Source organism: Rhamphochromis sp. 'chilingali', assembly GCF_963969265.1.
Source record: "Rhamphochromis sp. 'chilingali' genome assembly, chromosome: 9".
NCBI classification, from domain to species: domain Eukaryota; kingdom Metazoa; phylum Chordata; class Actinopteri; order Cichliformes; family Cichlidae; genus Rhamphochromis; species Rhamphochromis sp. 'chilingali'.
Window position 1 is genome coordinate 17,179,491 of NC_137936.1, and position 16,583 is coordinate 17,196,073.

The window sequence follows — 16,583 nt, forward strand, 5'->3', positions numbered from 1 at the left end:
GCCGATATACCCGCCGAAACGCCGTGCATTTATCGAGACTTTCAACCCCAGGTAGGCTAATTATCGATCTTCGGATCCACATTATGTCAGCAGCTGTTCTCCACCGTGAACTATGTTCAAAACAAACGCCGCTCACGCCTCACAGATGACAGCTTACAGTCCTGTGTAAAGATGAAAGTGACTTCGTACAACTCCGATTTGCAGACGCTGTGCGCAGAGGTTCAGGAGCAGAAGTCCCATTGTAAACATATCACGGCAGACCCGACGATGTTTGCATGAAAACGCTTTTCAGCATCTCTTTATTGACCACTTTTCACACACGGTTGCTGTACGCATACAGCCGGTGTTAAAGCTCACAGCCCGACACATACCAACACAACAGCAGAGATAGCACAGACGTTAAGGCGGCGAGGCGTGATCGCGGGTGCCGCTCAGGCGCGTCCGCCTCCCGGCCACGCCCCGCCACACACATTAACCTGGTAAAATACATATTTAGGCAGACTTTTGCAAATATCTATTTTTCATCTTTTAGCAGCATAGTGCTTTTTTTCCAATTATTTTTTTAAAAGTCAGGTCAAGGCTCCAAAAGCCCAAAGGTGATATAAGGGTGGCGGCTCACAACAGTTTTTGTTTGCTACATGGATCATTTTAGTTCAGCTGGGTGTCTTTCCTTTGGTTATATTTCTTTAAGAGTTCAAAATGTGTTAATTACATAAATAAAATGCAATTCTCTCTGTAGCACTTCATGGATTTAAGCAACACACCTTAGTTGTTCACACAAAGCATAAAGGTAAAAAAAACAAAAACAAAAAAAAAAACAACCCCTCAATATATACAGTGTTATCTTCATTTTAGATGTCAAAAAGTATTTGCGGCTCCCAGTGATTTCTTTTGCGTGGAAATCGCGTCCAAATGGCTCTTTGGGTGTTAAAGGTTGCTGACCCCTGGTCTAGATGAACCTTTGTGTTCCTGTGTAGTTTATACATTAAAAGAGTCCATTTTGCTCAAATCCTCCATTGAACGGACAGCTTAGACTGTGGTACCCAAGGTTTATTGTTCAATTTATTAAAAACATACATCCCACCAATATAAAATACAAAGAGTGAACATACAGTATAAACCGGATTACATTTGAGAAGAATGAAACAAAAACAAAAAAAATCTGAAGGCCCCAAGGGTATGCAACTGAAAAGTTTCCTACCAGAAAAAGTTCTGTACTGTGACAATGGTGATTAATAATAAAAATATTCTAACATGTAACATCACAATCAAAAAGCTCTAAATAAATAACATATCAAAGCTTTTTCAGCTATGATTGAGACTAAGGGAAGCCTTTTCTGATGTATCACTGTATCGCTAATTGTACTTCTATCAAAGCAAAAATCCCCCAGCAGCATGGTGTTGGACTTCACTCGCTTGTTTGTCTGTATACCTAAATATCTAGTTACTTTAACCAAGTAAAAGCAGCTGGCCTTGTGATAGTTGAATGTTCAGATGCACGCTAATCATAGTGAGATGTGGAGCCCTGCGTCAGGCTGGCAACCTGTCCAGGTGTACCCTGCCTCTCGCCCTATGGTAGCTGAGATAGGCTACAGCTAGCATAGTACGATTGATTGATTGATTGATTGATTGATTGATTGATTGAGAAAATTAAGTGATTTCAATATGCCTGACGCTTGCAGAGAGGGGAAAAAAAAAAATCAGAGTAATTACATAACAAAGGGACGGCTATTAGGGAGTACTGACACTAATGGACAGTATTTTCATCCTTGAGAGAAGACAAGGCTTTTGTTGTTGTATGGAGATAAGGTAAATTCTTAGCAAGCACATAATTGTTCAACTTCTGTTTAATTTTTTCTCTTTAATTTACTATTGAAATTAAATCAAAGTGTAAAACCTAAACTGTAATATCTGTGCTTTCTGACATCTTAGCAGTGCAGATATTTAGACTGTTTCTTGCACGTTGTGACTGTTTGGCTGCATGCAGTCTGGTACTCCCCGTAGTTAAAGAGTACTATTAAGTGCCACATAAATTATAATAGATTGTGGATACACCTCCTGCACATAATATGCTGCTCACGCTGCACATAATGACCACAGTCAATGATTCAATTTAACAGAGGCCAGCCTTCCAGTAATATCATCAGTCATAAACAAGATACATCAGATATGTTTAAACTATATAATGAAAATAAGTATGCGAAAATTTTGCATTTTTAAGTTATTAACTGTTAACATAAGGCAGTATTCAATATATAAATATGCATGAATGCGCATACTCTATTACACACTTTTGCATCACTATAAAATCTGGCAAAGCTAAAATTATAATCTACGTATAAGCTGAGAATATGAAAAGGGGTTTTAAGGTGTAAGGAAGTGACAGTAAAATTGTAAGGTACTCTATGACTCAGTGTCCTCCTCCTCTTCATAACAGCGGTTCTTCTTGATTATATCCTCTGCACTCAGATCCTCTGCATCACTTCCTTCTTTGTCCTCTTCCCAGAAGCCCACATCCTGGGAGGTGCGGTTCTGGTTTGGCTTTGATGGTGGAGAAAGGTTGATTGGCATCTCAGGAGATAAGCTTCTCAAAGAGCCCTCATCCCCAGCCGCCTTGTCTCCTTTTGTATTTCTTTTTACTCCCTCATCTCTTTCTTTCTTTTTCTCAACCTGACTCGCCACGTCCCCCTCAGAGATGGTCTCTTTATCTTCACTTTGCATCTGAGACATCTTCTCTTTCTTTTTCTGCTTTTTCTCCTGCTGGACTTCTGGCTTATTTTCCTTGGTTGATTCTTCAGAAGATGTTTTTTCCTCAAAAGATGCTCTCCAATCCTGCAGAGATTTGAGATTACGACGAGGCTCGCGAGGACCTGTGGGGTTTGTGGACTTGGGTTTGGCTGCTATTGTAAAAGGCCGAATCCGCTCCTTAAGAGAAGTGCTCCTCCTCAGGCTCTTCAATTCAGCACGCTCTGAGCTCTGGAAAGTTGAAGGCGCTTCATCATCTGGAGGCCACTTGGCTCTCCAGGGTCGGCTTGAACCAATGTCCTCTGTGACTGGACTAAGGGATTCTGTCCCGGTGTGCTGCTCACCCGTCCGGGGAGGCCAGTCGATCTTCAGTTTGCGTTTCTCAGTTGGCTTTTCTGACTGAGCTTTCTCATCAGAGATCACATTTGTCTGCTTGCGACTCTGCTTTTCCAGTAAGGCGGTCAGATCTGTAACCTTAACATGTGGAGACGTTTCCACATCTGGGACAGGCTGCATGTCTGAGGCACTCTCAGCTGGACGATTCACTGTTGCAGTTTTCTCTTCTTCTTTTTGCTTCACCGCTTCAACATCTTCATCTCCGTCAACTCGCGGCTCCCACATCTCCTTATGAGGCCGATGACCAAAGCCTTCATCATAGTTGCCTTTGGCTTTGAAGAGCTGGTTAAAATGGGCCTTGCAGTAGATGTTTCCATGCAGAGAAGCATAATTTGCAAGACTATAAAACAGACAGGAATATTTACATGAGAGGAGATTATGATATAGAAGTGGAAGCATCTGGTGTGAATGCTTACCTAAGCTTTGTGCTGCAATGAATACAGCGGAAGCAGCTTTTGTGGTAGACATGCTGATGGGCCACAAGTCTCTCCAGTGGATACACTTGCTTTGTACAAGCGATGCACGTCTCCTTCTCTGGTGGGCGAAACTTCTAAAAACATAAATAGTGTCAGCTTTATTGACAATTAACACTGGCTGATTTTTTTTTTTTTTAAAGTTAATGATATGTGCATGTCTACTGTTCACTGTGATGACTCACCCGTGGTGATTTTGGTTGCTCCGTGCTGTCCCCTAAAACAGACAGAACATAAACGAGCTCAGTTGCTGCTCAATTATTAAGACTGGTAAAGCAGACTAGTAGCACAATATGCACAGTAAAAATGAAATTTGCACATGACTGTATTCTCCAAGTATCCTTTAAGACCAACCATTGCATTCAGGCACAGGCGTTACTTTCTCATTTTCAGATGCAGATGCTTTTGGAGCAGACTGTGGGGCCGAAACCTGGAGGAAAAAGAGAGAAACATTGATTGTTATATAATAAACAATGAGATGTTCACCTGTTTCTGGTACAGAAAGGTAAACATCTCAGAGAAGCATGAGTTACAAAAGCAAGGTAGAACAAATGGTCTGTGCTGAATGATAAAATTCATTTTCTGTGTGGGAAAGATTAGTTGAGTTGCTGGCAATAACAGCACCTGGATGTATTTATGCATGTAAACATGGCCACGATGACCTGCTGAAGTACAAACTGAGCAGAGACTGGAGAAATGTTGCATGGTCTCTATTTCTGCTGCAGCATTCAGATGGTGGGGTAAACAACATAAAAGCATGGATCAAGCCTGCCTTGTATAAACAGCTCAGGCTGCTGGTGGTGGTGTAATGTTGTGGGGGATATTTTCTTGGGAAACCTTGGGCTCCTTAGTACTAAGGGAGCATCATTAAAACACCACAGCACCTGAGTAGTGTTACTAACAATGGCCATGCCTTTATAACCACAGTGTACCCATCTTCTGACGGCTGCAGTATAACACTCCATGTAACAAAACTCAATCTCAAACTGGTTTCTTGAACATGACAATGAGCTCATATATCCACACAGTTAATATCCATTAACTGTGTGATCCTGTCGCGCCAACATGGACCAAAAATCTCGGAGGAACTTTTCCAGCAGCTTGTTGTCACTAACAAATAATGCAGCTCTGAAAGCGAAAGGAGCTCGAACTCAGTACGGGTAAGATGTAACTAACATATGTAATGAATAATGTTGGACTTTGATTGTTGTTTTGATCACTTTGAATCATGTTCATTAAAATTCTCTTAAAATCTCCAAAATACGAGGTAATCTTTTAATTACTGGGATTTTCACTGTTTTTGTTGTGAACCTCTTTATTACATGAACTCACAGAATGTGTCTGTTCTTGTTTAGCAACAGCAAACTGGTACTTGGCCATCTTTTCCTTCAGAGATGATGATCGCCTCAGCACAGGGTGACCTGAAGCAGAAGAGAGGATCAAATTAAGTGCCTTGCCTGACGTTGTTTTGCATTAAACCCAAATCTTTCTGCATTTCATTAATGCTACTGATATTTGCTTACTGCTTGGCTGCTCCACGTCATCTGATGAAGTACTACGAAGTGCTTCTCTGCCACCCTGGAAGAATAAAACAACTGATGGGTTCCGAAGATCAGTTTATGAAGGTGAAGTTATGAACTTTTAAGCATAAATTTGTTTTCTGCTCCTCCCCTGCCTTTAATTGTGGCCTAAATCAGTTCATTTATCTTTTTATTCATAGCATTGTCACTGGCAAGTGATCAAAAGTCACACTGCCTGTAGGACTGGATCAAACCCAAACAAGCTGCAAGTTTTGAGCAGCAGATATTGAACTCAGCAGTAAAAAATGCACAAAATGAAGTGAATACCTGGCAGTAACCAGAGCGGTATCTGCAGAGACAGCCATGCAGCATGTGGTTAAAAAGAACCAAACACACGTTTGCACGTGGGCAAAGAACCAAAATTATTCCACTCTACTAAAGAGTGAGCTCTGTGCGTTGGTCTGCCAATATGCCTGTTTTACTCAAACAAATGAGAAAACCACACAGTTTCTCGCACCACCTATCCTTTACACACATGAGCTGGTTTGGACCAATTAAAATAGCCCATTTCTACAGACTGCTTCACTGGAACTTTGGAGTCCTGTTGTCTCGCAGACCGCCCCTGCCATGCAAATCAAACACCGACTAGAACATTAAAATATTGAAAGCTGCAGCCAGACAGGGGCAAAGGGTGCACTGCACTATATTTGATTATAAGGTTATATAACCATTTCAGTTCTAAAGGCTCCAGTCTAATTTTTAAATGTTAGTAATGTAAATTTCACTTCTTCTTTACTAGCAGTGAAAAACACTACGACTTAGTTCATTTTATTTTATAGGTTGTTTCATGACTGCAGTACATGGTGTATACAGAGCTGCACAACAAAATACAATAAAAAAAATTAAATATGATTCCCAGGACTGGGAAAATCCCAGTAGAGCAGGGTACACACTGCAGCTAATAAAACGTGAGATAAAGACAACTGCTCCTCAGAAGGGATCCTGTGAGGAATGAGACGGCCCCAGGTCAGGAATGCTTCTGCATTCCTCTGTTACAGAAGATAAAGAGTGGCATACTTGTTGTTTTGGGCTGAATGAATGAAAGATAGAGATGAGTGGGTGGTGCTGAGGAGAACAAGGGTAAATTCACACGGACAAGCGCTCCTTCAGAAAACAGAAGAAACTGGGTAAAAATGGGTAATGCATTTAAAACAATCTAAATATGAAGGATGTTGAAAATCTGCAGAAACTACACTAAGCACTGAGTACTTCTGCACGTACAGGATGGTCACAGGTTTTTATCAATCATTAATATGTGACTCAGAGCTTCTTATCTCTGTTTATGAACTACGAGTCACTAGTATACTGTTGGACAGAGATTGTAGCAGCAAAGCAATTAGCATGTAAGATTGTTTTAAATGTACTAATTAACTATGGTCACAAAGGCAACATGGAGCTCACTACATGTGGGAAACATTGTGCCATCAGTCTTTTTTCTAATATTGCACAAGACTGGTCTGACTCAGCATTATGGTTACAATTATTTTACCCAAAAGTACAAAATCCTTACCCTCAGATCCTCATGTTGAAGATACAGTGACCACAGCTACAGGGATATCAAAAGCAAAATATTTTACCTTTTCTGTGGGCTTTTCTCCTTTCTCAAACTTCATCTTTAGGTTGTTCAAAGGCACTCTGGGCTTTTCATAAGAGGCACACGGGCTGGTTGGAACGTGCTGTTCAAGCTTTTCATTCATCATCTCTTCCTTCTCCAACCCTCTCTGGTCTTCAATCTCTGGAGCTGCTGAGGCCTGCTGAACACTATTGGCTGCGTGTTGACCTCCCTGATCTGTCAGTGGGCCAGGACTCTTTACCGGAGGCTCAGTAACGGAAGGAGGCCTGTTCAAGGTACGAGGCCTGTGGCGTGAGATGGGCTGGTGTGGAGGTGGAACCGAAGACGGCTTGTCCTGATCACCGGTTCCTCCTTGCTCCCAGCGCTTCTTCAGAACACTGAGGTTGCCAGATCGCAGGGCTACTGTTCCGCTCTCAAAAGACTGCAAGAAAGAAAAGAAAATTTTATGTTGAGCATGTTATGCTTACCATAAAATCACTGTGTATAAGCTAAACTATACACGCATACACTATTAGGACATACAGCTTTATCCACAGTCCCGTATAATGGAATATAGGAAATGCCTGAATCTGAACTTGGCTTCACCCAAGGATTAGGTGAACAGCTGTTCAAAGTTGGTCCAGGAAATAAATATTATGCTGTAGCTGCTGAATTTTAACAGCTGGCTCAAGATGGAGATATCTGAGACAGATCCTTCAGTTGCATTCCTTTCCACATGACAATTTCTACCTTACCCGAAGACACTGACAGCAACTCTTTTCACTACTTATCTGCTGCCACCAGTGACAGGAAGACAGCAGCAAGCAGCATGGCACAATAATAGAAGGCATGAACTTCCTTAATTATGAAAGTGTTGGAAAAAAAGAGGATGTGAGAATGGTAAGATATCAACTTGTAACATGAACTTTTCTATCAAAGCTTCCTGTGTGAACATTTAAACAAGTTATGCTATTACTAAATTAAATTTAACTTAATTAAATCTCCTTGAATATAAGAAAGCAAAGTAGAGATTACAAGTGAATGAAAACCAAACCCAAAAAAAGAGCGCCAAAACCCCATCCACTACTAGACACCACTACCTCGGCCATAGTGAATAAAATGAATCTGGTACATCTGAAAAAGAGTTGAATTAACATTCGGACAGACAAAAGAAGAAATCTGTAAAAAAAAAAAAAAGCAAGGACAAAATAACAAAAGGCACAATGACAGTCTTTGTCAGGCAAGACCACAAGGAATATAAATAACTGAAAAGTAGTGGAGCTGGCCCTTGATTTTCAAGCCAAAAGGAAGAAAGTAAACCTTGAATGCGATGAAATGGCCGAACGAGGTGTAACCACAACTAGACAGCAAAAGATGTGGGAGTCCTTTGATTGGTCCTCTACAGGTCACAGTGCAGACAGATAGTGGGAGGCAGAGCCCTCCCGGATGCTAGCAGCAAGACAAGATCTACTTGTAAGAGCTAGTCCAGCCCCTTTAACAGCAGGAAAGTGAAAGAGAGAGAGTCAGAATACCCAGGAAACCAGAGCAGGAAATGATTCAAACAGGGAAAAGTTAACTCTTTGTTAACTTTGACGACTTGGACAGCCTTTCAATCCCAAACGATTTATCAAGATAATGTGACTGAAAACCGTATCTATGGGATTTATGATACCAGCCAAATAATACAAGTCTTAGGACAAAGACAAAATTTAAAAACATGGACACAGCCATTCAAATAAATAGTTATTAGAAAACAGCAATGGTTGTACAAGAATTAATCGTCAACAAAGTCTTAGTAAAAAATGAAAATAGCTTAACAATGAATTGTGATGTTGTGGTGGAACATTTTTGTCATACTTTTCATATCATACTGGAGACTGTGTACATTTTTAGGAGTTTTGAGATTCATCGGTAGTACTCAGTGGAGACTTAATGGAAAATTCGTTTTGTTTTGTTTTTTTAGTTTTTTTTTTTTTTGTTTGTTTTTTTTTGTTTTTTGTTTTTTTTTTTTTTAAACACAGGCAGTAATTATATACTGCTGAACAGGTTTTTTTTAAATGTTACGCTTGACATGTAATAATTTACATCAGTCTGAACATTGACACCCTATTTATACTATATTTATACTATAAATATAAACACTATAAATAAATATAATAAATATCACAACATTAAATGTCATGATTCAAACTGGAACTCACTCATACTCGTAGACTCACTGGATTAAAATAGTTTTTTTATTTCCCCTCTGCCATGATGAATCACAGTATCAGAGCTCCACAAATTAAAGGGTTTTTTATGGCTGCTGTGGATGAACTTCAACCAGGTTCAAGCTACTCAGAGCTGCCTTGGCTAATTATCCAGCTGCTCTGGAACTGGAACTACACTTCAAAAGTTCAGATTAAAGATTCATGTTTTGTTAAACCTGCTTTCTCCCATCAGAACACTGTCAGAAGAACCACATCACAGAGTATTACACCGTTGCCTTGATGGCCACTGATTTCTGAATTTAAAGGTACTTGCCGAATATTTTGCACTAATTATAGCATAGTATTAAACTAGCTGAGACTGCAAGACCCTATATCCAGTGCATTTCTTTTTTCTTCCCTAGTTTTTCCTGCTTAAGCTACAAGGACTGTGTAGAGTTATCAGAACAACTGAATTTGACTCACTTCATCAATATTTTGTGAACAGCTACACCATCAGATACCACAAAGACCCTTTTGACAGGCTTTGTTTGCAGATTCCCTGGTTGCAGGAGGAAAATACATGTTGGATAGATGATCCTGCCAAGCAATAATCCCCCTCACACAAAAAATTACAACATATAAAATATAATAATAAGTTGCTCTTATACTGAATTGTTACATCACATAAAAGGATAAAAACTGTGAGGAAAAAAATTGATTTCTCAGTTTCTTATTGTAACCATTTGTTGTTGAATCTGTGAATATTAACATAATATCACATCGTTTACTCTTTGCAGTTTAATCGTTTGGTCCCTCATAACTATGCAACAAAATTGTTATCAATTTTTAATGTAATTTATCTGACAGATTATTCATTTCCCCCTTCCCCCACCTCACACACACACACACACACACACACACACAGACAGCCAGATGGCGTTTTTACGCTGCTCATTCAAACTTGTCTCAGACACACGTGGAGATGACTATTATCCTCTGATACTGTAACTAGACCTTTGTGGTACATGAGCTGTACACCTACCTCATAGACATACAAGTAAACCAGAATGATTCAGTCTAAAGCATGAGTTAGAGAAAACAGTGGTTAATCCAACTATTTACACTAGCAGTGTTTCATTACAGTTATGTTACAACAAAATAACACAGGGTAGTGTCTGTCTAATGCAGTCACATCATGTTTCTATGGGAGAGGAAGAAAGGCTGATGTCATCCTCATTACCAGTCATATCATTAAACACAGAAAAAAGAAGCTAACTACCCTTACTGGTAAACAATAACGATATTATACACAACCATGGCTACAATACCTCATATTTCTTCATGGTATTAGCTGGTGGGTTATTGGTTTAATCCCAGTCCAGGTTTTTGCCAGTCTTTCTGACAAGGCAGCTAACCTACAGTTGGAAACATTGCACGGGGATTACACTAAAGTAGGATTATGGGCTTGATAGCCTGCCCATCGCAACAAGTGGCCAATGAGATGTAAGCCAGGACAAGACATTTGGCCCAGACAGTGTGTTGGCATGGTGAGTGTGTGTGTTTGCATGTGCACTCTTCATACTGTAATTAGTTGAACACCATTACTAGGGGATGCTGAGCAAATGAAGCAAGACGTGCTGCATAGAAAAACATCATTTAATCATGCCGTTCATTATGACAGGATTATCAGAATGCTGTAAACAAGACGTGATGATCTTTATGTGAGAACTCTTTCTATTTTTTCCTGTATTAAATTCAGGAACAGCTGCACAAAACTATTTAACTCATGGTAAAATAGAAATTACTCTAAACTGATGTCACTGGAAAATGAAATGTTGCTACTATCCATCTGTTCAGAGAAGTACTTACTCCTTTTTTCTTTTCTGCACTCAAATCTTCAGCAGCTTTCTGGTACCTGAGAGAGAAAGAAACAACACTGACATCTAGTGATTCAAAACAATAACAAGCAGATACACATAATTTTCTAAAAGGCCCATTTGTTCCTTCAAGAACCTTGAAAAAAATGTAAACTCAATAAGTGATAGACTTGAATTTAATTTAATGTTGTTTTTTTTGTCTGATTTTGTTGTGTTTATATAAAGTTTTAATTTAGTTTATTTTATATTTTTTATACCTTTAACAGAAAATATATAGTATTTTTTGTCATTTTTTAGCACTGTGTAACACAAACAATAAATCATAAAATATTAAGAGGTCTTATCCATACATCATCAACTAGTTGGTAAGTGCTTTAGATCACTGATCACTAGTCTTTAACTGCAAAAATGTTTAACATGTAATGCACTCCGCGACAATTAAAGTTTGACTTGAATAGTAGGGGCGATCGTGGCTCAAGAGGCTCTAAGAAATGTTTTCAGGACCTTGTTGAATCTAGGCCATGATGAATTAAGGCAGTTTTAAAAGCAAAATGGGTCTAAACCAATGCTAGCAAGGTATAACTTGCTAGCATTGGTTTAGACCCAATGCTAGCAAGGGGCGATCGTGGCTCAAGAGTTGGGAGTTCGCCTTGTAATCGGAAGGTTGCCGGTTTGCACCCCAGCTCCGACAGTCTCGATTGTTGTGTCCTTGGGCAAGACACTTCACCCGTTGCCTACTGGTGGTGGTCAGAGGGCCCGGTGGCGCCAGTGTCCAGCAGCCCCAGGGTGGCTGTGGCTACAATGTAGCTTGCCATCACCAGTGTGTGAATGTGTGTGTGAATGGGTGGGTGACTGGATGTGTAAAGTGCTTTGGGGTCCTTAGGGACTAGTAAAGCGCTATACAAATACAGGCCATTTACCATTTAAAACTTAATTAAAACTCAAATATAAGTCATTTTAGTCCCAATTATTTTTGATGTATTACACACAAAATACTGAAATTGTGACTGAGATCAAGAGACCACAAGAGCAAATCACATGGGTCTGTAGTGGGCTGTCGTCTACGTGGATTCAGTTTTCAGTACATAAGTGTATATTTAAGCTTTTACTATTAGGGTCATTTTAAAAGTACAAGCAAATATTACTGACAACACAGTGTTACTCACTTGGAGAAGCGCTCTGCAATGGCATTGGTTTTCCCTCGGGTGGTGACCAGAGACAGCTCCTTCGCAGTGATACGCATGGACTGTGCCGCCCAGTTCCTTCGACTGAATGGATTACTTTCCATGTCGGCCAATTACCCAAATACCTAAAAGAAACAAAACACAAATACTCCTAATGTAAGAAATATGTATTAGAATACAGACTGCATTTCTTAGCTTCTGACACTAATACTCAAACAATTTCAGGCATCTCAACACTACAGTTCATGTATCTGTTTGACGCAATGGCAATATGGTCCCTTGTGCATATAGTTAAGGGATGTCTTTAGTGGGCAACTGACTATTCTGCTGCACTGATTTACTGATGTTTCTGTTGTCTCCTATTTTCTCCATCTTCGGGGAAAAGTCACAAATACAGGGAGTGCAGAATTATTAGGCAAATGAGTATTTTGTCCACATCATCCTCTTCATGCATGTTGTCTTACTCCAAGCTGTATAGGCTCGAAAGCCTACTACCAATTAAGCATATTAGGTGATGTGCATCTCTGTAATGAGAAGGGGTGTGGTCTAATGACATCAACACCCTATATCAGGTGTGCATAATTATTAGGCAACGTCCTTTCCTTTGGCAAAATGGGTCAAAAGAAGGACTTGACAGGCTCAGAAAAGTCAAAAATAGTGAGATATCTTGCAGAGGGATGCAGCAGTCTCAAAATTGCAAAGCTTCTGAAGCGTGATCATCGAACAATCAAGCGTTTCATTCAAAATAGTCACCAGGGTCGCAAGAAGCGTGTGGAAAAACCAAGGCGCAAAATAACTGCCCGTGAACTGAGAAAAGTCAAGCGTGCAGCTGCCAAGATGGCACTTGCCACCAGTTTGGCCATATTTCAGAGCTGCAACATCACTGGAGTGCCCAAAAGCACAAGGTGTGCAATACTCAGAGACATGGCCAAGGTAAGAAAGGCTGAAAGACGACCACCACTGAACAAGACACACAAGCTGAAACGTCAAGACTGGGCCAAGAAATATCTCAAGACTGATTTTTCTAAGGTTTTATGGACTGATGAAATGAGAGTGAGTCTTGATGGGCCAGATGGATGGGCCCGTGGCTGGATGGTAAAGGGCAGAGAGCTCCAGTCCGACTCAGACGCCAGCAAGGTGGAGGTGGAGTACTGGTTTGGGCTGGTATCATCAAAGATGAGCTTCTGGGGCCTTTTCGGGTTGAGGATGGAGTCAAGCTCAACTCCCAGTCCTACTGCCAGTTTCTGGAAGACACCTTCTTCAAGCAGTGGTACAGGAAGAAGTCTGCATCCTTCAAGAAAAACATGATTTTCATGCAGGACAATGCTCCATCACACGCGTCCAAGTACTCCACAGCGTGGCTGGCAAGAAAGGGTATAAAAGAAGAAAAACTAATGACATGGCCTCCTTGTTCACCTGATCTGAACCCCATTGAGAACCTGTGGTCCATCATCAAATGTGAGATTTACAAGGAGGGACAACAGTACACCTCTCTGAACAGTGTCTGGGAGGCTGTGGTTGCTGCTGCACGCAATGTTGATGGTGAACAGATCAAAACACTGACAGAATCCATGGATGGCAGGCTTTTGAGTGTCCTTGCAAAGAAAGGTGGCTATATTGGTCGCTGATTTGTTTTTGTTTTGTTTTTGAATGTCAGAAATGTATATTTGTGAATGTGGAGATGTTATATTGGTTTCACTGGTAAAAATAAATAATTGTAATGGGTATATATTTGTTTTTTGTTAAGTAGCCTAATAATTATGCACAGTAATAGTCACCTGAACACACAGATATCCCCCTAAAATAGCTAAAACTAAAAACAAACTAAAAACTACTTCCAAAAACATTCAGCTTTGATATTAATGAGTTTTTTGGGTTCATTGAGAACATGGTTGTTGTTCAATAATAAAATTATTCCTCAAAAATACAACTTGCCTAATAATTCTGCACTCCCTGTAAGAAAAAGTTTTTTTTTTTTTAAACAGCAAGGCCAGTCCTCTAGTTGCCTCTATTAGACACTTGAATGAAGAATTCTTGCTTTTCATGGGAATAAAGTGACAGACTCCCTCTTCCAATCTGCATTTGCTATCAGTCCACCAAGTTATCTGACAGCAACACCACTTTCTTGGCATATGCAACCTCTTGAGAAGATTTATGCCAGAGTGAAACTTTGCACTCGAAATACATGTGCAGGCCTATGACATGCACTCTGACAGATATCTGTTCTTGCTCCTGACATACATACGACGGAGAACAAGCACATGAAGTGTGGGATGCAAACACACAAGTCAACATGTTCAAACTTGCTCTCCAGCTTGTGCCACTTGATTGCAAGACAGCAACACAAACTGATAACAGCAGAGCGTGAGCCCATTGTCCTTACAAAACCAACATTCATAAAAAGGTCCAACAACCACATTCCCGGCAAACAGAAATGTCTTCTTTGTCATGAATAATGTCCTGACAAAACCATGCTTTATTGGTACAGTTTTCCAAGTCAGCAAGGATGGATTAGCTGAATGTTAGCCCATGAAACCCTGGTTTAGTGCTCAGACAGTAGGTTGTAAAGCCATAAATTGGAAATCACTGCACAGTCAGTAATCATTCATCTTCCTAGCTGGACCTTTTCACTCAGGCGTCCCTATTACATCATAATCATAATTGGGACAAGCATAGTGTAAGGACTTTGGACTGAATTTCGCCATAGGACTGACTACATAGATTACATAGTCCAATACAACTGGTGCTCATGAAATCACTTTTGGATAAACGTGATTAAACATGACTGCACATATTACATATTTATAAGATGTATTTCTAGTCAGTTATATATAATTAATTTCATTTAGTCTGAGGTTAGTGTTAGAGTTTTTAGGAGAGACACAGATTAACAACAGAATAACTTTTTATGAGGTTCTTACATCTGAGAGGCTACTCATTACTGCTACAATGTTTAAACCTGGCAGGAAAGTCAGTTTATCAATTGATTAATTGTATATTTTGCTGTAGCCAGTTACTTCTTCATTCAAATTTGATAGCTGTGCTGAAAAATGTACTATTCATCCTTTTAAACTGCAGATTCTTTTGCAGGTTATCCAGGGGCTGCAGTCCATACCTGCATGCACTGCGATTGAAAGGTAGGGACACACCCTAGACAAGCTACCAATCTGCCACAAGGATAATACAGGTCATTTCAGTTTAAAGTTGCCTATCCGCTCTTTTGCATATCCTTAAACACTACACGCCCGAAGAAACCAAAGAAAACACAAAGGACGTCTACGACTCAAAAGCAAACACAAATCCCTACTATTAGAAAGAGAGATTTTCTACTTGTACGTGTTCATTCACTCATCGACAGGCAGCAAAAATTGTACACTAATACAAAGGAAAGAATGAAATGCTTCATAGGTATGCAAAACAAATGCTCAGAATTCTGACTTCCTGTTTAGCAACCTTATATGGAAACCTGAAAGGGGAAAAAAATTGCATTTACTGTTTAAGCACTTAATAAAACATAATGCAAGTCAGTTTAATGGCTTTTTAGTATGACAACAAATAATCTAATCTTTCAAAAACTGTCACTCTCTCATCTCTGGATTATATTATTAACTCTTAGCTGTCGTTTTCCAACTGATCCACAATTCTGACAGTTACTATTTGTGTTACTTGTGCAGGTTTTCAACAGGAACATCGACTGAATCAGAGGTAACTTGGATAATACATCTTAAACAAAGCCTGAAAAGAACTGAAGCTAAGATTTGGTGTGTGCGCTGTGATAAAAATACAGAAATTAGAATCTTTATAAATTTATCAAAAACCCGTTTATATACTGACCTTTATCCCTTATTTAAAGTAAAGTTCTCCGTGACAACAAGTAACCACAACACGGTAACAACTAAGGAGGAGTCCGCATTGTTTGACACATTAATGAGCTATGATGCAACTATTCTTAAAACCAAAACCACAAAATCAGCTGTTCAGACGAAAATAACCGAGTCTAAAGTGAAGACTCAGCACAGAGGCGAGCAACAGACGCGACTTTAAGAACGGCAGCCCTGTTCAGGGGGCATCGCGTCTTTTTGAATTAAAAAAAAAAAACTTTCATTACAGGTGCAACAGTAAGATGGTGGTTATAACTGCGAGCTAATGTAGTTAGCCTATAGACCTGCACTTTAACAAAGATTTAAACGCTCAAAATTTTATTCAAAGTAAGTTTCACTTAAGTTTTACACGAAAGAGCTCAGTGACTACGCTTAAGAGTACAAGCTTAGCTGCTGGGCTGGTTTGGCATTTTCCCTGGAAGACAGCGAGGAGGAGGAAGAAGTATGTGCACGTGCTTGACAATAAAATTCTAAATCTCGACCTAAACAGTCACCGGCTGCCTCAGTGTTTTCAAAATAGGCGTTATTATTTTGATAGTAGCTACAACGTATATTAAACCCCGTTTTATGCTATTATTTTAGGTTTCGTCTTACCTGTGCGAACTTCCGTTGAGTCACTTCTTTTTTCTTTTTTTTTTGTGAAACCTGTGCGACACCTGACACTGCTGCCGCCACTGCGTCACCGCCCGGTGTGGCTCGAGCAGAA

General features: G+C 39.9%; 1 protein-coding gene across 2 annotated transcripts; it reads right to left on the reverse strand.

The window, feature by feature from the left end:
- Nucleotides 1-1,035: 1,035 nt before the first annotated feature.
- On the reverse strand, nucleotides 1,036-16,583 carry LOC308402620 (LIM domain and actin-binding protein 1-like). 2 transcript variants are annotated; one of them, XM_080891603.1, is made up of 10 exons: nucleotides 16,472-16,583; nucleotides 11,979-12,121; nucleotides 10,805-10,850; nucleotides 6,772-7,188; nucleotides 5,138-5,192; nucleotides 4,947-5,035; nucleotides 3,969-4,044; nucleotides 3,800-3,831; nucleotides 3,558-3,688; nucleotides 1,036-3,481 (listed from the first exon to the last, which is right to left on the reverse strand). In XM_080891603.1, exons 2-10 carry the CDS (start codon nucleotides 12,098-12,100, stop codon nucleotides 2,404-2,406), a joined length of 2,046 nt encoding a protein of 681 aa, XP_080747729.1. In that variant the 5' UTR covers nucleotides 12,101-12,121; nucleotides 16,472-16,583; the 3' UTR covers nucleotides 1,036-2,403. The 2 variants fall into 2 exon arrangements, with proteins under 2 accessions (XP_080747729.1, XP_080747728.1); XM_080891602.1 differs by having other exon boundaries at nucleotides 3,558-3,691.